At 37.1% G+C, this 24650-nt stretch overlaps 2 protein-coding genes across 13 annotated transcripts in view; one reads left to right on the top strand and one right to left on the bottom strand.

Annotated features, from left to right (window-relative positions):
• The window catches only part of Nrg (Neuroglian), a 347573-nt gene that overhangs the window by 210894 nt on the left and 112029 nt on the right, over nt 1-24650 (bottom strand). For 4 of the 11 annotated variants that reach the window (XR_010952974.1, XR_010952971.1, XR_010952977.1 and 1 more), the window contains 2 exons: nt 10812-10868; nt 10307-10731 (listed from right to left, as the gene is read on the bottom strand). Coding sequence is in view for 1 of the 11 variants with exons in the window: in XM_067783354.1 (XP_067639455.1) it covers nt 10307-10376 (70 nt within the window). In the remaining 10 variants the exon portion in view is untranslated. The remainder of the gene's footprint in view (nt 1-10306; nt 10732-10811; nt 10869-24650) is intronic. The other 7 variants (XR_010952972.1, XR_010952975.1, XR_010952976.1 and 4 more) reach the window with 4 other exon arrangements.
• PIP82 lies at nt 15721-22861 on the top strand. Of its 2 annotated transcripts, none has more exons than XM_067783352.1 (4): nt 15721-15922; nt 16034-16125; nt 18747-22622; nt 22692-22861. In XM_067783352.1, the coding sequence occupies exons 2-4, from the start codon at nt 16077-16079 to the stop codon at nt 22748-22750; spliced, it is 3984 nt and encodes a 1327-aa protein (XP_067639453.1). In that variant the 5' UTR covers nt 15721-15922; nt 16034-16076; the 3' UTR covers nt 22751-22861. The 2 variants fall into 2 exon arrangements, with proteins under 2 accessions (XP_067639453.1, XP_067639452.1); XM_067783351.1 differs by having other exon boundaries at nt 15721-15973.

Genomic DNA, 24650 nt, shown 5'->3' with positions numbered 1-24650 from the left:
AAATATTGGAGTTATTTACTGGACAATTTAGCGATTCGAACGTTAGCAGAAGGTGTAAAATAAGCGGAGTTTCCCAAAAATTCTTTACAATACTAAAGGACTTCATTTATTTGGGACCCAGCATTAACACAAACAACATCAGTCTAGAACTCAGCTAAAAATCCCTCTTGCTAACAAATGCTACTTTGAACTGAGCAGGCAATTGAAAAGTAAAGTCTTCGCTCAGCAAACGAAGATTCTGCTCTACAAGTCACTTTATCGTACCCGTCCTGCTATATGGTGCCGAAGCATGCGTGGGCGTGGAGTAACCAAGAACATTTAATGATGAGCTGTACGAGCTGTATGCAGACACAACATAGTCCAGCAAATTAAAATACAGCAGCTACACTGGCTAGCTCATGTTTAGCGAATGAAAGCTCATGCTCCGACCAAAAAAGAATTGTTATCGTAACCCGCTTATGAAATCAAAGGAAGAGGGTGGCCCCACTCCGCTGGAAGGCTCAGGTGGAAAACGATATTCAATTTCCCTTGGTGTTACCAATTGACGCTAGTTCGCCCAATGAAGAAGGGAATGTCGTGCCTTGTTGGATGTATATAACCGTTTAATCGGTTAAGAAGGTCTGTGAAATTGTATACATCTGTGGATTAGTTAAATAGTTATTAAGAAATTTCGAAATGATTGTTGAAGTTGTGATAGATTTTGTTGTTGGCTTGGTGCGAGGTCGAATATTTTATTTAATATTAGTTCACACAGTGATATCTCCCATTCCAGAAAATGTCATCAAATATTTCGGCGGGAGACGGTCGCTGGTTACAACCTACATCTGGTACTTTGCGACGTTTACCAGTGATAAAATTGGACACGGACCTAGTAAATATTACTGTTAGATCCCACCAGTAGCAAAAATATAAAAGTGATGTTTGAAGGTTATTGTAGGTCTTGAGAAGTTAAAAAATAAATACTTGGCGTGATTAACCTTCGAAGAGATTTGGTCAAGCTTCTCCACCAATTTGTGTACTGCTCCTTTTAATTTTTCCTACAAACTGGCGGGATGAGACCAACATGTCTTATATGGATTCCGAACGGCATCTGCAAGACAGATGAGCTTTCACTGAGAAGCTTTTCATGGCAGAAGTACATTCTGAGCGTTTGCAAAATCACTTCCGGGGGGGGGGGGGGGGGGGGGGGGGGAGATTCCGCATGGAAAGATTGTTTTCTAATTGAAAAAACTTTTTTATGTCATTATTCCCAAAAAATTTTTACGCCTCGGTTAAGAATCGCACTAACAATTTTACGAAAGTTCTGAAAAATGTGTAGATAGAATTTGAAACGCAAAAAAAATTATCAGACTCCCTGAAGATGCCATAAATGCGTCGAAACGCGTAGAAGAGAATTGGAAAGTTTAGCTTTATCTTCACATTTATCGGTCGCAAAGCTTCAAACTAGCAAAAATTAATTTATCAATTTGGTCAAATTAGAAAGTTTATCATGTAAAGAGTTTCGGGAAAATTGCTGCGATCACTTCTGTTGAATTTCCGCAAGTATTACGTTAAATCGAGGTGACATCCAAATGGTCAGTCCCTGCACACACACCACAATATATAATCCGCAATAGCGTATCAGCTTAAAACTTGCGATTCAGAAGTCTAGCTAAAATATGCTATTTCGAAAACATATGACAGCCAGCTTAGGCAGTTAATACGCACTACCTTTGGTCGGGATAATCGTGAGTCTCTCCTCGGAAAGCGTCTGTTATTTTGTATGGTCCAGAAGGTTCAATGTGGTCATATGTAATCGTTACCGAGATTGTCTAGCTTGTACCTTTATTGCGCTTGTTACCGAAACGTACCGGGGCTATATCCGGCAAAGGACCATCAACATCGATAGCAATCCCTAAAACCTTCCGGGAGTTTCTTTATCGCTGCAACAACAACAACAGAGAGAGAGGGAGAGAGAGAATGCATGCTTGCACTATTTTCAGTTTAGCGATCTTAAAAAAAATTGGTTGGTTTTTCCTGCTAGCAAATCGCTTTCAGTTATACGGTGGCACTCAGTGCGCACTTTCTATTTCAAAATATCTCATATTTATTTATACATAGTATTTTTGTAGTTAATGTCTTTTTTCATTTTGTTGCAGTCGGTGCCACAGCGTAGCGCCCATCGGTGCTATCTCCAGCGCGCAAAGTACATTTGGGCATTTCTTTTTGGCTATAAATTTAAAATGTCTCCTTATGAAAGGTTTTATTTTCTAACATTTTTATTTGAAGTTTTTAAAGCTTTTAAATGCATACCACACTTTCGAAGCCGTTAGCCAAATTGCTTGTGATGATGAGTGCGCAGGAAGGTATTAATAATTTCAAAATTATGGCGTCATTCCAGACTTTTATTACCAGCTCGGAATGCGTTTTTTGATAATTTCACTAAATGTTTTATTGTGTTTCAAAAATTCCTAAGTGCTTACACAAACATCTCGGGAAAAGTTTTCGCACCCCCTGTATTAGTAGTTGTTGTTGTTGAGATAATGACACTCCGAAGGTTTTGGGGAGTATTATCGAAGTTGAGGGTCCTTTGCCGGATATGGATTTGGTACGTTGCGGTAACAAGCACCATTAAGGTGCAAGCCTGACCATCTCGGGAAAGAGTTGATATGACCACATTGAACTTTCTAGACCATCTCGGGAAAGATTTAGTATGACCACATTGAATCTTCTAGGCCATCCCGCCCCCATCCCTATTTCCCGGAAGAACTTGGGATCGAAAGAGCATCGGCTGCTATACACACAGGATACGTCACCGCGAAAAGTAATGGTAGTCTTACCACAGGCTAGGGCGCTTCTGTGACGGATGGTTCTTTGTTCACATATTTAATAACTCGGGCTTGTATATCTGAGGTGATGAAGAGTCAGTGAATTCAGTGAAGGAACGGAAGAACAATAAGAACGTTATGAAGCAGAGAGAGTAAATGTAGAACAGTATTAGAATTTTCTAGTGTTTGATCGACCCAAAGATGAGGGAGCGGATCTCGGGAGCGCGTTTGTCATGTGTACGCAGGACGCTAGAAGCAGGCTGAAAATAGTAACATGTCTAATAAGAGGACTCGGGCAGAAAGAAGAGGCAGCGATCGGCTGAAAGCGCTATAGCTGCCCTGAGAGGCGGAAAGGACTCAGTCATAGCGCCGGGAGCAGGTAAGCCACAGCAAAAAAATGTGTAAAATACTTGGCGTACCCCCCGAGAAGAATAAGGCGGAATTTTTTTTTATTTGCCTTAAAAATTTACTAGACGAGACCTACATTTTATATGCCGACTCGAACGCAGAGCAGGTGAATTTTCACTGAGAAGCTTTGCATGACAGAAATACTCTCAGAGTGATTGACAAACCATTTCCGAGGGGTGAACACGCTTTGAAAAACTTTTTTATACCTTTCATGAACATAAAATGGTATATTAACTTTGATCCGATGTTTGTAACGTTGAGAAATATAGAAGATAGACTAACCATTAAGTATACCGAATTGATCAGGGCGGCGAACTGAGTTGATATAGCCATGTCCGTCCGTCTGTCTGTTTGAACGCAAACTAGTCCTCAAATTTTGAGATATCTCAATGAAATTTGGCACAAGGATGTATTTTTGTATTATATTAGACATTTGTCGGATCCGGTAGAATCGGACCACTATAACATATATCTCCCACACAACCGATCGTTCAGATAAGACGATTTTGGTCATTCCTGCCGCAATTTAGAAAGTATAAACGTGAAACTCGGTGATATATATTCTAATATATCATAGACGATATCCTGAAAAAATCACTTTGATCGGAGCTATATATAGTTATATCCCATACAACCGATCGTTCAGATAGAAAGATTTTTAGCCATTTCTCCCTTAATTTCCAATATAAAAACGTTAAATTTGGTGATATTTATTCTAATATATCATAGAAGATTTCCTGAAAAAATCATTTTGATCGGAGCTATATGTATATAGTATATACCCCCATACAACCGATCGGTCAGATAGAAAGATTTTTGGTCATTTCTCCCTTAGTTTCCAATATAAAAACGTGAAACTTGGTGATATATATTCTAATATATCATAGAAGATTTCCTGTAAAAATCATTTCGATCGGAGCTATATATAATATATATCCCATACAACCGATCGTTCAGATAAGGGGTTTTTTTGCCATTTTTTAATTTATATTTATCTTAAAAATCGTTTAGGTATGTACTTCTGTTCACTATATATTTCTTATGTTATGCATCCGATTATTTGGAGATTACGAACGGGATAAGATTATTGTTCAGCTCCATTCATGAAAGGTATGAAGTCTTCCGCACAGCCGAAGACAGTCCCGTCCTTACTTGTTTCAAATTTCTGATATTGCTCGAGGCCAGTTCGCTACCATCACACCTTGGCGGCCGCCACACAAACAAAACGTCTGCGTATATCTAAAGCCGAAAAACATAGGAGCAGAGGAAGTTCTTACCTTGAAAGCGGCAAGGTGTAGATATGACGGAAAAGGTGGTATAGTATGCCGAGAATAGAGAGGACGGTTTAAGTGGTTAATTGGAGAAAGGCAATAAACTACGGGACTCCGTCTTACACTGAGAAGCTAAAAGAAGGTAACATGGTGGCTAAGATTTTTCTGAAAAATAGTGAAGAGTATTCTTTGATTGACAAAAGTCTACAGAGAGGAGAAGATCTATAGAAATTTAGCTCCTAGTGGCTCCAACGATCCGTCGATTCACCAGGGAGTTACAATGTGGTTAAGTTGATAAAGCGAAAAATTTACTTAAACTTGGGGTGGCTAAAATAAGTTCTTTAAATCCGTCTAAATCAACGACTTCAGTTGGTAGATAGTGGTCTGGATCCCTAAGATACGTATGATTCCCATGTATAATGAAACCAAGAGATGTGCTGCTCGTCAGAAAAGGATGCGGCCTACATAGGAGAGTCGGCACTACATTATCCGAATAAACAAGGAGGCGGAGGATATCTTACACACGCAATGTTTATCTGTGCCTCGAATAGGGAAGTCCTAAGAAAAACAAGCACAACACCCTAAAAGCGAAGTAGAAAGGGGTCTTGAAAGCCTGAAAGTAAGCGGCAACAAGGTGTGGGCGTAACGACGAAGGTGTTGGAGAGCAACAAACATACTAGTGATACTGCAAGGCCGACAAATAAGCCACCAACACAATAAAGTGACGTGAACGTGAATCTTCTGCTTACTCTAGAGAAATGTTCGTTTGCCGTCGTGCTGATCAAGAAGGTATGGCACATGGGTGGGCGGTTATTATAGAAACCGGATTGCAAGATGAGAAATGCAGTCATGGTAACAAAACATATCTACTCATTTATGCCGTCTAAATTCTGCAATTAGGCCTATCCGGTGGTTACTACCGCGGCCCACAACGAAGAGACCACACCAGAAAAATTAAATACAAAGCTGGTGAATAAGGAGGGACTCAGGGAGGGCTCGTAGTAGGTGTTTTAGGTGGAGTGTAGAAGAGTCGAAAAAATCCAATAACAACAGCAAAGTTTAAAATAGAATGGTCCTTCGGAACAGTTTGGTACCGAACCAGCCGCAATGATTCTCACTTACCTTCCTTGAGGTAAATGGTATCACTCACAGGATGACCAATAAATATGGTTTCATCTACACGTTCTCATTTCGAAAATCAAGTGCAATTGCTTTATTGAAAATTAACTGCAATTTGAATGTCAAACGCAAGACGTAGATAAAGCACGAGACATCAGCAGAGACAGCAAAGTCAATGTGTCTAATACACCATACTCACAATTCAAAATAACATTGAAAACAAACAACATCAACAACAACAATAAACATGCATAATACTATTTATACACAATTTGAACCACAATAGATTAATTTAACAAACACAAAACATCAATGGAATTTGTAGTTTGATGAACCAAAATCCAATGAAAAATTAGTGGATTTTGAAGTGGAAAACCGACAGCATCATGTGGGTATTAAGTAGTATATAGCTATTGTAAGTATGTAATCACAGGTCTAACAAGTATAACGAAATGGCGTCATGCTACGATTAAACAAGAAAATCGTGGACAATTGTTTGTTGCTTCATTTTCTTGGAGGGCAGAAGAAGAGGAATGGGGTAGTGATACGCGCCTATGCTGGTGATGCTTTTCGAAGTGAATGAAGCATGAAATATGCGGTCTTTGACTGTTGCATGTTGTTCAACTGTGATTTTGACGTATCCACTGACTGGCAATTGATTGTCAAAATGATGGAGGAGAGTGTGAGCGATGAGTTATTGGAAACGTCTGATAATATGGTTGCCGATTTACACATTTTTATTGTAGTAATATATTTATAAAATTAAAATAAAATAGACCTTTTTATGCGCATGTACTCACTTTTTTATTTGACATAATCTTTTATAGAATTTTCATGCATAAACCTTCAGTTTGTTATGAATTGCTAATAACAAGACTCCCTGTGATGTGATATCATATGAACATCATATCATGTGATGTGGTGCAATATATGATGCAAATATATTTGGCATTTGGACCGAAATGAAGTACTTTTATACAGTATTATGTGATCTTTTTTTCAGTATTATATCTTGGCAATTCTGCACTTCTAAGGTTTTTTTCCCTAAAGGGCTAAGCAAGTTTTATTTTTAAAAAATATTCTACCTCCGCGCCAAACGAAAATAAATGTTCCAAATTTTGTGTTACTATATCTAAATGGCAACTGCAAGCAGATGAGTAAAAAAGAAAAATAAAGTTCCCGTGTCGGGGTACGGTGCAAGAAACTTTAACGGCTGAAATGCAATGACGGCAAATGCGGCTTACACGACAAAACGATGGACGGACAAGCGAGTTGAGGTGAGTCGCTGTACATGATGCGATGATGTGGGCTGAGAAAAGCATGAATTTGAAGCAGAGCAGAATGGAATGATAATTTTTTTATTCACACACAAACCCACAGAGGTCACCAGCGACAGAAAGTTAATAACTCCCAATCAAAATGAAACATCGGCAAGCAGTTTAATTTTCGAAAAAATGTTTAAAAATAATTCAATTTTTTTGCAATATGAATTTTTTTCTAATCGAACAATTTTTTAATTTGTTGTTTTTATCATTTAAAACGAATTCATTCAAACAAATCGGTATCCGGGCTATCAGTGCCTCACATCAAAATTTTCCGTATCTTTCATAAATTAAATGTCATAAAAGTCATTTAACTTCTGAAATTCGAAAGAAATCTAAGAACTCAGAACAATATTTTATGTTTTTTTAATAAAAGCTTTTTTTCTGTAAAATTTAAAAAAATATATGTATATATATAATTTCTTTTATATTTGTTTCCTATACATTGTTTTATTGTTATAATATTGTTTTTGTAAATTGAGGTGTAATATATTTTGAACATACGTTTTGGCACTGAAAGATGTCTTTGATCGTATGATTTTGAAATTCGGAAGAAATCTAAGATGATTATATTTGTTTTGTTTACCTTTTTTTTCAATAAATAATTTTAATAAGTTTTTTTATCAAAAATTTTAGTTTTTATTTTTATAAATATTTGCATTGTTTTTTTTATAACTTTTTTTAATATATAAATTTATTCGGAAGAAATCTAAGATTTAATTTCAAATATTTGTTAACCAATTTTTTTTTTTTTTTTTTAATTTATACTTTTTATCTTAAATTTTTTTTTTATGAAAAATTTTTAGTTTTTATTTTTATAAATATTTGCATTGCTTTTTTATAACTTTTTTTAATTTATAAATTTATTGGCACTGAAAGTTAACCATTAAAAAAAATATGGAGATCCGAACTAAACAAGAAACAAAGAATTCCAAAAAAATGTTATTCAGTAATTTTTTCCTTGAATATTAATTTTTTTAAAATGCTGTCTTTTTCCGCAGACTTAAAAAAATTTAAAAAAAAACAAAAAAATATTTAAAAAAAACAATTTTCTCAATAAACAATTTTTTATATAAAAAAAATTGTATAAATAAATCTTCAATTAAACAAAAAAAAAACGCATATTTATATAAACCCGCTAAAAGTCAAACATTCAATTATGTTACTTCCAAAACTGAACAAGTTCTTTGCTGAGGAAATGCTGAGGTGGTTGCTAAAATGTTTTTTAAGGTTTTTATACATATTTTTTTTTAAATTTTGTTTCTTTTTTAATTCTTTTTTTTACTTAACTTTTCAGAATTCGCGAGCTTAACGCCGGTTAGTAATAATTGTCATTCAGTTATGTTTTTGTTTTTTTTTTGTTATTAGATAAAAACTGAAAAGAAACAGACCTAACCTAAAAAACCTGGACATTTATTTAGCAAAAAAAAAAAACATTTTTAAAAGAGTTTTGTATGTTTTTTTTATATTTTTTCTTGTAATAATTAATACTTTTTTAATTTTTTATATATATTTTTTTAATTTATATTTCTAATTATTTTTTAAATTACTTTCTCTTATATATACATATTTTTAAATATTTTTTTTTATAATTAACTACTTTTAGATCCTTGAAGATAATACTGCCACAAGGCGTTGATCCTTGCGATATATGGTCTGTGGGCTTCTTTTTGCTTTCAGAATTCAAAACTTTGTTCTAAAAAATTATTATTATTTTTTTTTTTCAATAAACAATTTTTTTACTCAAAACTTTTTTTATAATTAATTTTTATTAAAACACAAGTGCAAATTTATATGAACACTGTAAAAACAATTATGCAATTCCTCCGAATTCAGATTTTAGAAGAAAATAGAGTGGGTTCGGCGGCCACCGTGGTGTGAACCGTATGCCCTGGGTTCAACTCCCGGGCAAAGCAACATCAAAATTTTAGAAATAAGATTTTTCAATTAGAAGAAAATTTTTCTAAGCGGGGTCGCCCCTCGGCAGTGTCTGGCAAGCGCTCCGATTGTATTTCTGCCATGAAAAGCTCTCAGTGAAAACTCATCTGCCTTGCAGATGCCGTTCGGAGTCGGCATAAAACATGTAGGTCCCGTCCGGCCAATTTGTAGGGAAAAATCAAGAGGAGCACGACGCAAATTGGAAGAGAAGCTCGGCCTTAGATCTCTTCGGAGGTTATCGCGCCTTACATTTTTTTTATTTAGAGTGGGTTCTAATGTATTTTTTCGGGGTTTTTTCTTGTATATATTGTTCAGATCAAAATTTTTAATTTTTTTATAATTTTTTTTTTTTTTTTTAGAAGTTACTTTCGTACTTAATTTTTAAGACCTCATGAGCTTAACACCGGTTAATAATAATTGTTAATCAATTATTATTTTTATTATTATGGAAGCATTTAAAAGACAAACATTTACTGACATACTGCAATGCTACCATTTATAAAAAAAAATTCTGTATTTTTTTAAAACATTTTTATTTAATTTTTATTTTTTTACATTTTTTTATTTTTATATTTTTATATATATATTTTTTTTATTTTTATATATATTTTATTTTATTTTTTTATAATTTTTTTATATTTTTTTTTTATATATTTTTTTAAATTTTTTTTATATATTTTTCTTTATTTTTTGTATTTATTTTTTTATTTTTTATAAATATCATCTGTATTTAATTAGCGAGACTTGCTCATATTGCTTTATACAATTGTTTTTTCTAATATCAATTTATAAATATATCTACATATTTTTTCTTATTTATGTTTTTTTAAGTTTTTTTTTATAATTGTTTATTATTATTTTTATACCACCTACTTTTAGTTCCTTGAAGACAATGATGCGGTCAGACATAGACCCTTGCGCTGGCTGCTAGCTTGTGGGTTTCTTTCGACTTTCAGAAGATTAACATTAAATTGAATTTACACAGCTTTTGCTATTTAGAAAAAAACTTTCTACTCTGTGAATTTAGTATCGATATTTCGAGCGTCGAATCTTTTCGTTTCAATATTATTGAATACCGTCGGGAGCGACTTGTAACGATTCCGAAATCAATACTTTTCAATCGATATCATGTCCTTAGTCTAAGTTTAATTTCAAGAGATCTTTTCATTTCATGTTGAAAAATATTCCGCTTTTCAGACTGTTTAGCTTGTCTATAAAATATTTCATTTTCCAGTTGAGAATTAAAAGAACATGCAAAAAAAGAGAAGCTCCTGCTTGCAAACTTTCAGGCATGAAAACACTTTACTACTATAAAGTTTCCTTGTTTCATTTATGACGCACACCGGCCCCACCCAATTAAGCTTCCTTTGAAATAGCACATGTATTTTATGACAAATTCTTAAATCTATTTCAAATAACAAATTTATTGTGGTGTACTTACTCTCAGCATTTGTAGAGCCTAAAACGGCCACCAACAGCAGGACGGCGAACGCTTGTGTCAGCCGCCCCATCCTTAATGTGTCTGGCGTGTGTTGGTATGTACCCACTATATGATCAGGCTACTGTATGTAGATATCCCGTGGTTGTAGTTGTGGTTTTTATACAAAATTTAGTTTTCTTATTTGTTCTCCCTATAAAGGAGAGAACGTTGTCTGGAATGTTCAGTCTATGCAAATATGTGATGATTATATTGGTGAGCAACACACACACATACACATCATTTATGAACGATGTAACATGAACGAACACATGTAAAGCGCGAGTATGTGAATGTAATTTAATTCGTCTAAGTGCTTTATGCACTAAATGAGTGTCCTTGGGGATAACTTTACACTTATGCAATAATAATAAATTTGAAAATTATACCTAAATTAAAACAACAACAAAAAATACACTTGTATTATATGGTATATGAAATAGAATGCACATGAAATTCACTTAAGTACACTAAACGAAATGTACTATGCTATGTTATGTTATGTTGGATCATATTCGCATTCGAGCTGCAAAGAGAAAAAAGAAGAAAAATATTTTATAAGAAAATCGTTGAAAAATATGAATAACGAAAGTTTGCTTTTTTTATACTAAATAAGTCTAGATACAGTAACGTGCAAAAAAAAACAAAAATGGCTTGCATTACTATTGAACGATTTCCATGGCATTGTACGGTTATATCCGAACTATGTAGATGTTATTCAAGAGAGTTTCGTTTGTGGTCTTTACTTCGATTCATAAGTGTATAGTTGCATATATTTTACGCAAAACTATATATTGTGACGAATATTGCCATCTCTAAGCTGTTACTAAGTAGAGAATTCTAGAAGAAGAAACGTCTATACATTCGGGGCAGAGAGTATAAAAGCAGCGCAGGCTGGGAAATCAGTAATCAGTTTCATTTAAGCAAGCTATTGGTTGTGAAGTATCAGTGTTATTGCGAAGTACTTTAATAAAGGCCATTTTGCATTATTTAATATTGGAGTCATTTATTCGACAGTTTAGCGATACGAACGTTAGTAGAAGATTTGGAATAAGCGGAATTTCACTAAATTTGTTACAATTGGTGTCAGAAGAGGAATTGTTGAATAAATTCCAGAGTTGCAGAGTACAACAAGGACATGGCAAAGTGAAGTGAATAGAAGAGCCAGCAACTGAAGGAGTTGGAGAGCCGTGGATATCATCTCAGATCTCTACACAACTTGAAGAGCAGGAAGTCTGTATATCATCTAAGCTGGAAGCGCGCATGGGAGAGAAACTAACCCAGTTTCATGGAGGGTTCAGTGGCCGACAGGAAAAAATCGAGGCCGAGGTAGAAGCTTTAAAAGGTCGTATACTCGGACGTCGGAGCTGCAACTAAATCGCCCAGTTGCTTTAGCTAGCAATACGAAGGTAAAAACTCCATCTTTTAACGGTTCTGTTCCTTTCCAGGTCTTTAAGCTACAGTAGTGAACAAATGGAATGCTGAAGATAAAGTTGCTGCACTATTCGTGGCATTGAAAGGATCTGCTGCTGAAATCCTACAGACTATTCCAGGGCACGAGCGGAACAGTCATGAAGCATTGATGGGCGCACTAGAGAGGCGATATGGAATCGAGCATAGGAGACAGATATACCAAATGGAGTTACTGAACCGCTTCCAGAGGCCTGGTGAAACATTGGAAGAGTTTGCGTTGGATGTTGAAAGGCTGGCACATTTAGCGAATGCGGACGCACCCGTGGAATACACCGAAAGGGTAAAAATCCAGAGCTTTATTAATGGAATACGGGATATTGAAATGAAGCGAGCGACATACGCAAACCCAAAACCTACATTCACAGAAACGGTATAACATGCTCTGATTCAGGAAACAGCATCGCTTCTGTGTAAGCCAGATTTCAAAGCACGCCGTGTGGAGGTCGAAGACTGGGTGAACACAATATTGGAAGCGCTGAAAGGATCGCAAGAGCGGAGGGAAAGAGTTATCAAATGCTTCAAATGTGGGAAGCCAAGTCACATTGCACATTGAACGTGTACTAACTGTAGATACGGGGGCATCTCATTCCTTAATCCGATCTGATTTGGTCAACAGGAGAGTAAAGCCATTACCTGGAGCAAGGTTGCGTACGGTCACTGGCGAGTATAATCAAGTCCAGGGAGAAGTGATATGTGAAGCCTTATTGGAAAGAACATGGTTCTACACAAATTCGTTGTGGCGGAGATCGTTGATGAAGTCATATTGGGAGTGGAGTTCTTAGTTGACCATGACATCAGGATCGACATGCAAAGAAGGAATATGCGCTATAAGAACCAGGATATACCACTTAACTTCAGTTTGGAGAAAGAGTTCAGCAGTAAGCGAGTGCTGGTGGAGAAGATTCAACAGAGACCACAAAAGTCAAAGAAAGTAAATCGGGCAAAGGTTGATGGAATGAATGGGCTAAACAAATCAAAACCGAAGGTACCCGCGAGAAAAACACTGGCATTGACAAACCCTAATGGGCGCACTAAAACGAAGGAAAGAATTTCCCAGAAAGAATGCGAGGGTAGTTTCAAGCCAGGGCGCACTACTGCTGTGAAACGTCGGAAGGATACTGATTATGCGAAGCCAATCCGTCAAGCGCAAGCTTTACGAAGTAGTTCATTGGCCAAACAACAGAGTGTGAGGGAACGAACCAGGGCAATGAATAGGAAGATGAAACACAGGTTTGACAAGAACAACAATTCGGCAGGTTTATTGGAGGGAGATTTGGTACTGTTATACAACCCTCACTGGTGGAAAGGTGTTCCATCCAAATTTTGGCGCAGTTGGGAAGGCTCATACAAAGTTGTGAAGAGGATCAGTGATGCCAACTACCGCATACAAACCATTGGGAAACCACAAAATAGAAGGGTGGTTCATTTGAAGAGGCTAGTAGCGGTTAGATCGAGAGATTTGTCTGATCGGGACGATCAGGCTTAGGTGGAGGGCAGTGTGACGAATATTACCATCTCTAAGCTGTTACTAAGTAAAAGCACAACAACAAAAACATTAAAGCAAGCTACATAAACACATTAATCATCATTTACCCACATACATACAAGGCAACGAAGAGATAACTAAGACACAGGTGTGGTCACCGGTCGATGTGGTACTCACATATACACACGCATATGGCTATGCTATAGCCCCTCGCATACAAATACACACGCATATAGCTGGAAACCAAGTAGAAAATTCTAGAAGAAGAAACGTCTAGACATTCGGGGCAGAGAGTATAAAAGCGGCGCAGGCTGGGTAATCAGTAATCAGTTTCATTTAAGCAAGCTATTGGTTGTGAAGTATCAGTGTTATTGTGAAGTACTTTAATAAAGGCCATTTTGCATTATTAAATATTGGAGTTATTTATTCAACAGTTTAGCGATACGAACGTTAGTAGAAGGTTGCGAATAAAAGAGTTTGCAGTAAATTCGTTAAAATATTAATATCTCGTGTCGCGAAACTACACAACCGATTTTGTTCAAATTTTGGCAACTGGCTTTAATGAAGTCCCACTTAAGCTATAGAAAAATAACCTAATTTGCTTAATAGTGGGAAGGAGACTAAGAAAGAGGAAGAAGAGCAAGAAGGAGACAAAGAGAAATATGAATATATGGAGTCTAAAGAATGGGTGAGAGGGAAATAGTGTGCAAGAGTAAGAGAAAATATGAGGACTGACATTTTAGAGAGAGCAGAAATAAAGCTGAAGAAGAGAAAAGAAGGGAAAAGAAGTGGGAGAAAGTTGGAAGCATTGTTAACCTTAACAAGTAGCGCAACTAACAGCTAAGTAATGAGAAAAATAAAGAGGAAGAAATAGAGGGAAGAAAAAATTAGAAAGGGAGGTAGTGGAAAATTAGAAAGAGAGGGAAATGAAGAGTAAGACAGAAACGCAGAGATAGAGAAAGAGTAGGAGGATCGAGAGGAATAAAAAATGATAGTTAAGTAGAGGAGAAGAAGCAAAAGAAGAGAAGCAAGAGCAAAAGTAACACTAACAAAAAAAGGAAAATGCAGAGAGAAAAATATCGGCGCTAAACAAAAACAGGAATCAACAGAAAATAGGGAAGGTGTGGCTGGGAATATAAATAAGCAGGATGAACTAAACGTAATGCTGGTACCTTTGAATTTGTTTGTGCAGGATTTGGCTGCAAAAGGGTTCTTTGATAGTTGGGCAGCCTTCAAGGCATAAGAATCCAACTAGATAAAAACCGGGATGTGGAGGTGTCGAGCCTCGTTGGCGTCCATAGAGCTAATGAATGTCTCCCTCTGCTGGGTCCAACGGCACAGAAATATTGAAAGGGATGAAGTTTTTGATAAGATTGGCCACAAAAGATTCCGAAATTGATATAAACGAGCTCCGTACGACCACCATTGGGTTATAACCTGGGAAAAATCGAGGAATACAGGATGAGAAAGAAAAGGATTCGTTTCATCACTTTTCCTACTGGTAGAGTACGCGGATCTTTCGGTAGTCCTTGTTGAGGATTAATTAGGAAGAACTTGGTTGGACAAATGAGCCCCCACTAGGCACTCGTTGAGGGCATTACAATGTCCAAAATGTCTTCCAGTCGAAGTGCTGGAAATTACCTCTCAACCTGACCTACCCTTCTTAGCCCACTCAGGCAGTAAATTCGCCAAGATTTGTATGTTGGGAACTGGGCAGCGCTTGTTTGTACGTTCTAAGTGTTATCGCACTTCCGCTACTTTGTGCCCTTGGAAAAGATCTAATGAAAGACTCAACTGTCAACCAACGCAATAGAAAATTTACTGAATCTACACGGCTCAAGTCAGGCAATCTATAGAACACTTATATGAGAGTAAAGTGCAACATTGTCAAGTAGGTAAGTGGTTTTGGATTCATTCACAATAAGTTGTGAAGAAAAAAGATATAAAATGCAATAGAAATAATTTTAGAAAAAATAAATAACATTTGAAAATAAAATAACCTAAAAATAGCAAATTCAGTTAAAGAGCGAAAACAACGAAGGAAACAGAAAAAAGAGCAAACATTGCACCGATGAATTAAATAAGTGTTGGATAATGGCGCCAATTTTTTTGGATTGATAGCAACCAGCGCCATCGTCGATATCGGCGCATGTGACTCCAGTCTCAATATCAACGCAATAGCGCAACGCGTGGCTGCGTTACATAACGCAAGCACAAAATAAAGCAGAAGACAAACAAGAGAATGCAATTGTTAATTCAATTAGCGCCCAATAGTAAAAAAGAGGAAAACAAATAACAAGATATCAGCAATTGAGCGAAATTGCATACGAACCCAAATACCTAAAAGGGTTTCATAAGCATGCGCTGTAAGAAAGCCGTAACCAAATCTCTTTCAAACTGATGCAAAAAAAATTTACTCACAGAAATGAATCAGAACGGCAGCAATAAACTACAACTTACAACAAATTATATATTATAACACAAAAATTGTAGCAAAACGGAATTTATAATTATTTTCTGTTGAGAAGTTCGTTATGAATCGATTTTAAAGAAATTAGTTGAAAACTATATAAAAAGTTATAAAAAAATATGTTTGCTGCCGCTAGTGATTCCATAAGCAAGTATGTGAATAGCGCAATTTAAAAAATAAAAATAAAATGTTCACATTAAACGTAAGATGCGTGTGGTATGGACTTGTTAATGCATATTAATTGTTGTTGTTTTTATTTTAGTGAAGCTCTGATAGTCTGTAAAGTGCGAAATTAATTGGCCAACATGGATTTTAAAAACTTATGCCAGAATATCGATGTAAGCAGTTTAAAAGGTATGCATGTAATCTTAGTATATAAAAGACACGTGTCACAACATTTGCGGCCGCGATGGACTCCTAAACTACTGAACCGATTTTGAATTTGTTTTGCACCCCGTGTGCAGTTTGATCTAACTTGAGAGATAGGATAGGTTATATCTCAGTTTATAGTCGCAATATTATTTTATTGCAAATTTTTTTATTTGTTTATACGTAATAATAAAATGTTACGTATACGCAGTGGCACTCATATTTTCAGATGGTGCGGATATACTTCCGTGTAATTTTGGTGTTTAATTAAACAACCTGCTTATCAATAAAAAATATTATAGCGAATGATATCAAGTATAGCACATCACCAGGCCCGCCGAGAGGATGGGGGGTTTCTGAGGGGGCCCGCTATTTAGAGGTTCGATGAAATTTTTTTAATTCAGGAGAGTCTTTAGTTGTGTAGCGGGTAATTTGGTGACTAGGGTCTCGAGATATAGGCCAAAACGTAGGCCAGTGAATGCATAGACTTCGTTTATACAATACGGATATCAAATGAAAGCTGTTGATGAGTGCTTTAGTACAGAGTAATATATTATCCAGAGACGGACTGGGACTGAGACTCGGAGTGGGACTGGGACTGGAATAATATACATACCACCCTCTGGGACAGGCAATAAGGGATGCAGAAGAATGAGAAGAAATTGAGAGAAGAGAAAAGAGAGAAGGAGCAGGAGATTGAGAAAGAGATAGAATGATACGAAGATGGAGATAGATGAAGCGAAAAAGACGGAGGGAGGAGTGAATAAAAGGATTAGGAAAAAGTGAAGAGGGGGGGGGGGGGGAGGGAAGAGTCAGACGGAAAAAGCTTATTAAAATGTATGCAGATAGGCCAAATTTAGGGCAGGACTACGTCTGCCGGGTCTTCTAGTAAAAAGTTACAAAGTAATACGTACAGTTCCGTACAATAGAAATGGGGCGGGTTAGTAATTTATAAATGTTATTCATCAAGCTTTTTGCTAAGCTTATTTTTCTTATGTGACTTTATCTTATCATAAAATGTATGAAACAAAGTTTCGTAAACTTGTATAAAAATAAAAACGAAAATAAAAATTTTGAAACTATTAATACAAAAATAATTTTTTTTTTTAATTTATAAAAAAAAAAAAATAAACAAATTAAAAAATATTAGAAAAACCAACTCAACAAATATTAGAAAAAAACTTAAAAAAAAATTTTAAAAATTTAAAAAACTAAAAACAAATTTAAAACGAATCTACAAGTTTGAAATAAAAAATTCGAAAGAAATTTTTTTAATTATTAACTAAAATATATTGAATTAAAGTTATGTATAATAAAAAAAAAACAAATGGAAAATAAAATGTTTTTAATTTTAAAGTAGCCGTTATAACCTAACCAAATTTGGTCCTTGCAAAGAAATCCAACAACAATATATAAAAATGTAATTTTAAATAAAATTTAAAAATTATTTAATAACTAAAAAACTCATCAAATTTATTTTAAATTTTCTAAAAAACAAAAATATACTTATAGCATAAAATGAAGAAATAAAAAAGTTGAGAAAAAAACATTTTTGGAGCATTAAAAAACAATTTACAAAATAAAATGTTTAAATTAGAAACAAAAACTATAAGAAATTTTCAATTAATAAGATTTACTAAAATTAAAATTTGTGCGAACCAGCAACAAATAATGATAAGTTTTCGAAATATGTTCTAATATGTAATTGCTTAAAAAAAGATTAAAAATATATAAAAAAATATTAAAAAAACGAATAAGCGGAAGAAATTAAAAATTAATAAACCTAAAAACAAAAAAGAAAAAAAAAAATAGACAAAAAAATATTTAAACAAATTATTGAAAAAGATATTAAAAAATATAAAAATTTATATAAGAAAAACGAATAAATTCGTAAAAAATTTTAAAGTTAATATACATGCAAAAAACAAAGAAATAAGTAAAAGAAAATATAATAAAAGAAAATTAAAAAAATAAATAAAACAATATAAAAAATATAAGAAAAACAGTTTACAAAAAAATAAATACATTCGAAAAAATAGAAAAATTGCTAAACCATTTCGACACCATACATATGTATGTATGTATGTGACATACACAAAACAAATACAAAATCAAACAATCACAAAAATTCAAATTATTTATTAAATGAATTGAAGGAAAATTTGTACAACATAATTTTTATTTTATTTACGACTAATTAAAAAATAAAAATGTTTAGTATTTGAAAATTTTAAGTCAGTTGGTTTTGCGACAGCTATGAGAGCATTTGACTGTCCCATTTTGAATACGAGTTACTGTAGTAGGAACGTTGCGCTTAAAAACATATAAGTGAATGCAGAGCGGCTTGACACGAGCTTTGTCGTCAATGCCACTGAAAATCAATAAAAAAATGTCCGAACGTCAGCCATTTGTGCTGATTCCTATGGCCAGTGGCGGGACGCCAATCCGACATACACGACACACATCCAGCCATACACACCACCCCAACAAACATCCTACTATTGATTACCATTACGAATCCATCTCAATTAAACGATTTAGACCTTCATTAATGACTTATCTCTTTATTTTTGTTCTTTTGTTACGTTTGCCTTTTTTTTTTGCAGCGCGTATACCCTCAATGCCCGTAATGCCGCAAATTAAATTGCCAAAGTCATTACCGAAATTACGTTCACGTCGCATATTCAGTCGGTCGCGCGACAATTTGAGTCGCAGTAAAACATCCTCCTCTATAAAGGAGCAACAATTGCAACAGCAGCAACGCAATTCATTCCACCAAATGTCCACACAATCAATCATACCGCCTGCTGATTTTATAAACCATACACCACATCGCATATCGACTATATCATCGCTCATGAGCCAGGGAGAGCGTGGCGGCGTCAGTAGAGGCATGGTGGATGGCACATATCGCAGCGCTTACAGTGTGGACGATGACTACCCCTCACCACGTCAATTTCAGGTTGGTGGACGCCTATCACGTCATATGAGTCCCATACATGATGTATCCTCGATAAATGGTGGGGGTGGAGCACCGGAGAGTGGCGCTGCTGAGACGACTGTTGTGAAAATGACGTTCAGTGAAAAATTTCAAAAAGGTTGCAAAGATATCAACGAGTTTCGTTTGAGTCAGATTTTCGCAAAAAAGACTGTAGTGCGTAAGGATATGATACAAGTGGATCATTATGTAGAGCGTTTCAATGCGGAACGCAGGCGTGAGCAAGCTGAAGAAGAGAGATGTGAACGAAAAATTGCTGATAACTATCGCTTCGATTTCAAGTTATCGCGACAAGATACAGATAACAGTATGCACAGCGTAAGCTCAATGGAGTCATCTAAACATCGGCAACACACGCGCATGCTGGATCAGAGCGAGGATGAGAGCGGCATGGAAGCTACACCACCACCACGTAAACCAGGCATTGCTTCAACACGTCTCGCGAGAGTACGCAATCCACCGCTAGAGCAGTATATAAGCGATGAGGAGAGTAACAATGAACTGGATGAAGATGCGGATAAAGTACAGAAAGCGTTGCAAAGCTCACCACCAGCGAACATGCACAGCAGCAAGGAGACAGCGAGTAGAACTGCTAAAGCGTTATTCAAACTGCGTAGCCTTAGCAAATGCAGTGAAGAGACGCCTGAAAAGGCGGGAGAGAAAAAACGGCGCGCCCCACTAACTCCACAACAATCTGAGGAACAAGGTGAGCAAGTTGCTTCAAACACGGATAATGAAAACAGGTTCAGTACTTTGAAGCAAAATATCAAACGCTTCTCGAAATCTATAAAGCGCGCTGGAGGCGGCACGCAAGAAGATGAAAGTCGTACGACAGCAAAGAGCGCTGATGACACCGATGGCGAGGAAGTAGGCACGCTAAAGGGAGATAAAGCCAAGCAAACCAGTCGCGCTGAAAGATTTGCAGCGCGTCTACGTAAGTTCGCATCACATGAAGCATCCACCGAACAACTGGACGGTGGTAAGACAGCAACATCAAAAAATTCTGATGTGCAACGTTCGCCTATACGCGCTACTATCTCCAATAAACTACAAACTTGGAAAAAAAGCTTCAAGCTCAAACCAAATGAAGCCGGCGAAGATGACGGTCGACAGATGGGCGAGGAAACATCGCCCGAGCACGCTAAGGAGAGGCAGCGTCCCGATAGTCTGATGAAGAAGCTGCATAATATGCGTCAAAGAAAGCGCGCAAGCTCTACAGATGAACTCGCCGATTATGGTACAGAAGATGATAGAAATGAAGCAGCGTCCAGTAAAAAAACTGTTAATTTCGAAGAACGTTTTGAGAAGGCGCGCAAACGTACGCTCAAGAAGATGAATGGTAAAATGCAGCAAATTAATTTATACAAATCGCAAGAACAACTAGATAAGGTGGAGTTTGGCGCAGTTTCGAAAAATAAGAATGACATCGAAGACGACGGCGAGCAATCGGAAGATGAACACACTGGGTATGTGCGACCACCAGCACGTACTGCTGCAAGACGCGCCGCTGCATGTTACACACCGACCGACTCCGAAGAAGAGGAGGAGGAGGAGGAGGGAGCGCACGCGCTTCCGTCCACAGGCAGTGCATACGTTGTCAAAGATATCGGAAACACTCAACTCGGGTACGATGCACAGCTGCCTACGCGTACTCAATGGACAACGAAGAATTTACTTACTGAATCATTTGATTCTGAAACAGATAGCGATTTTCCGCGCGTACTTATACACCAAGATAATTCCGATCAATATGAATCGATGCTTATTATAGCAGTAACACGCCCAGCGCCAGCCATACCCACCACCACACCCATCATTATCGAAGAAATACGTGATATTGATGAGACGAGACCAAAGCCGAAACCACCAAGACCTAGTCGTACACCAAGTCCTGGTAGCGGACGCGCTGAATGGATACCAAATAATGAAAGTATATCAGGCTTTCTCGAATTAACACCACCAGGTAAACGTCGGATTTCGACTGAGGCAATACTTCCACCACGTAGGCATATGCGCAATATGTCGCTCGACTCAAATTCTGATTCCGACTCATGGATACCCTTATCTGTGAGCGGCAATAGTTGCGATCAACATAGCAGAGCTGGTTCGGTGGAAGGCGCGACTTGTGGTGAAGAGCCATGGAAGGTACAACATACTTTTGGCGAGGAAACACTGTACAAAGCGGAAAGCATAGATATTTTTGAAGCTAGCGTACATAATGGCGGTGTGAGCGCAGCATTCGATGATTTCGACGAAGAGTTACGCAACGAGCCGGTTTTAAAAGTACCACAACAACGGCATGTGGACTCATTTTTTGAACGAGACAGCAGTGAAGAACCATTCGCAGTTGACGATGATAATTCTTCGCGTGTAATGCGTATCTCAGTGAGTGTTATACGTGAAGAATGTGAGGAAATGTTGGATAGTGCAGAGAGTACACAGTTAATTGAGTTGCCACAAATGAGCGAAAGAGAGTTTGGTAATAGCAGTGCGAGTCTCATCGCGCACTCAAATGAGGATGATAATGACGGATATGAGGACGATGACGAAGACGATGAAGTTGATAGACCACCGTCGGCACCACCTTCGCCACCGCCTTATATATCTCCACCACTACCACCGCTACCGCCGCGAAAACCTACTTTGTTAGTGTCAAAGTCGTTTGAAAGCTCATCACCACCACCTGCTACAAAAGCACCAACAGCTAAACCCCCAACGCCACCACCAACTAAACCATCAGCGCCACCACGAATACCCGAACGCACTCCATCGATGTCACGCATCTCCAAGCCACTGGTAAAAACTGCATCCTTGCGTCTTGCTTACGATGAACAAGTGAATCCATCCGATGTGGGCAAAGTTAATAAGCTAATAACACGCTTCGAGATCTCACAAACGAATGCACCACCACCACTACGCCAACGACCGCGCATTATACGAAGACGCTTGACGCGCGACGAATCAGAAGAATATTCCGACGACAAATATGATTTAGAAAAAGAAAGCAATAGCGAGCACGAGTCATTGGATACTCACGATACGGAGCGTGATGTCACTCCCACGCCAACCAATACACCGCGTACGTACTCACTAGAATCAGACACAGAGAGTGTACGGCATGTGTGCTCAACGCAGGGACGAACAGGAACAACGAACAAAAAACCATCGAGCTTGTATTTGGAAGGCGCAAATGCAAAATCTAACCCTGTTAACGTCCGAAATGGTAATCAAACTAAATTGTACAATGAAGTGCCAAAAATCACATTGAATTTCGATACTAATTCAAATTTGAGTTTGAGTTGTGCCAGTTCAGAGTATGGCTCACCACTTGAGTATCCATCGAGTTTGATAGGTTCTGCAGACACTACACCAATACCCGAACGTAAAGCACGGGAGCCATTGATGGGAGCAAAAAGTGGTGAAAGTAATCGACGTTCAATGCCAAAAGATGAAGATACATTTTTATCATTCGATAGTGATGATGGTAAGTTTGAAGTTTGGAGCTCTTTGCTTATGCTAGATCTAAACAAAGTTTTTTGTTTTTACATTACAGAGAACAGTTACTACTCGATTAGCTCGACGAGCAGCAGTCGTTACGTTGTTGAGATTTGATTTGTTATAAGTGAATTAGTAAAACTGTTTATCTATTATCTGTGGCGAGATTCTCTAACGCAAGTGATATATCAAATATATTTATTAAAGGTCAATGTGTGTACCTATATACTTATCCCTATTCGTTATTGTATAGAACGTAAGATCTTTAGATTGGAGCGAAGGTTTGGAAATGTAATAAGTAATAAGTACCAAAATGTCGATAAGGATTACTATATTCTATTACTATATTACTATAGCTCAAACCTTTCGATACTGTAAGTCTCATTTGACTTAATAATTCTTCAGGTATCGTGACTTGGGAACTAGGCAAAACATCACAGAAAAAAACCACATCCAAATCTACTAAAGCAGATTTATTATGAGGAAATTATTTCTAGGTCGGAGCCTGATTGGGGTATGTAAGAGTGGGCAGGTATAATACCTGATCTGATAAAGTCATCTATCTGAATATTCGTAGGCTGTGAATATCTGAAATTAATAGGTGTGACACCACAGAGAGTAGATCCTATAGACCTTTCAAAATAGATATGCCGCTTGACGAAAGCGAAGTCACATCGTCTCACTTACATATGTAAACTTTAACGAAAGTACTTTGGGGGACGCCGCGGTGTGGTAATAGCACCCTCCGTCTACCAATCTGAAGATCCTGGGTTCACGCCCCCGACAAAAAAAACATCAACATTTTAGAAACAAGTTTTTCAATCAGAAGAAAGTTTCTGTAAACGTGGTCGCCCCTCGGCAGCGGTTTGGCAACCACTACGAGTGTATTTTTGCAGGAGGAGCAGCTTGGCCTAAAATCTTTTTAAAGATTAACGCGCATTGCATTTTTTATTTTTTTATTTTTAGTTTTAACTTGGATTCGTTGAACTGAGTTAACGTTTGTCAAAAAGGATAATGTGTAAAATTTTAAAGTTTTATCAGCCCAAAGAGTGCAAGATCACTACCAATATACAGTGCGCGGGGCCATTGAATCTAACCTACTTACTTAATTGGCGCTTAACCGTTTAAACGGTTATGGCTCCAACAAGGCCTGCCAGTTTGGAGTAAGCAGAACTTACGGCGCGGGTGTTCCGGCCGACGATATCAATATCATAAGCATATGCCAGTAATTGCACGCTTTTATTGAATATTGTTCCAGAGTGGTTAGATTCTGCAGCTAGTATAACTTTCTCCAGCATCAAATTAAAGAAATCGCACAATAGGGGGTCACCCTATCTGAAACTTCGATTAGTTTCGAAGGCTCGGAGAGGTCCTTCCCAATTCTGACTGAGCTGATGGTGTTGCTCATCGTCATTTTGGACAGCCGTATAAAAATTTAGACATAGCACCATAGCGTAGGCAGCTCCTTTTCGTGCTGTCGAAGGCAGCTTTAAGATCGACGATGAGGTGATGTGTGTCGATGCTTTTTTCGCGGGTTTTGCCCAGATTTGGCGCTTTGTGAAAATGCGGTCGATGGTAGATTTACAAGGTTTGAAGCCGCACTAATAACATCCAATCAGCTGAATCACGGTGGGCTTCAGCCTTTCGCTCAATACACATGAGATGATCTTTTATGCGAGGTGGGGGACATTATTTCCATCATCATCGATTGCGGGTTCGGGTTCATCATCCCTGTACGGTACATCGATGTCTGCATTTAGTAGAGCAGATAAGAGTTCCCTCCATTATCTAAGTACTCTCTGGACATCCGTTATAAGGTCGTCGTTTCGTTCTTACGGGAGTTTGCGCCGGACTTAAATCGACAACAGCCCGGCTTTAAAAGGCTGGGAGTTCCCTTTTTTGATAATCTACGTCAAGTCAAGGTCTTGGTATCCTTACTCACCTTCTATTAAAGTGAATTGTTTTTGTTATTTCTGTGCACAGCTGTCGCTAATCACCCGAAAGCCATTAACAACAC

The sequence above is a fragment of the Eurosta solidaginis genome, chromosome 4 (genome assembly GCF_040869045.1).
Source record: "Eurosta solidaginis isolate ZX-2024a chromosome 4, ASM4086904v1, whole genome shotgun sequence".
NCBI classification, from domain to species: domain Eukaryota; kingdom Metazoa; phylum Arthropoda; class Insecta; order Diptera; family Tephritidae; genus Eurosta; species Eurosta solidaginis.
Note: the sequence above shows the minus strand (reverse complement) of the source record. Positions and strands in the feature narration are given on the sequence as shown.

What these genes read in the sequence shown, in the direction of transcription:
- PIP82 (XM_067783352.1), top strand. Translation starts at nt 16,077, where the DNA reads ATGGATTTTAAAAACTTATGCCAGAATATCGATGTAAGCAGTTTAAAA. An exon ending in CGATGTAAGCAGTTTAAAAG is followed by an intron (nt 16,126 to 18,746) that starts GTATGCATGTAA and finishes TTTTTTTTGCAG; the next exon opens with CGCGTATACCCTCAATGCCC. An exon ending in ATCATTCGATAGTGATGATG is followed by an intron (nt 22,623 to 22,691) that starts GTAAGTTTGAAG and finishes TTTACATTACAG; the next exon opens with AGAACAGTTACTACTCGATT.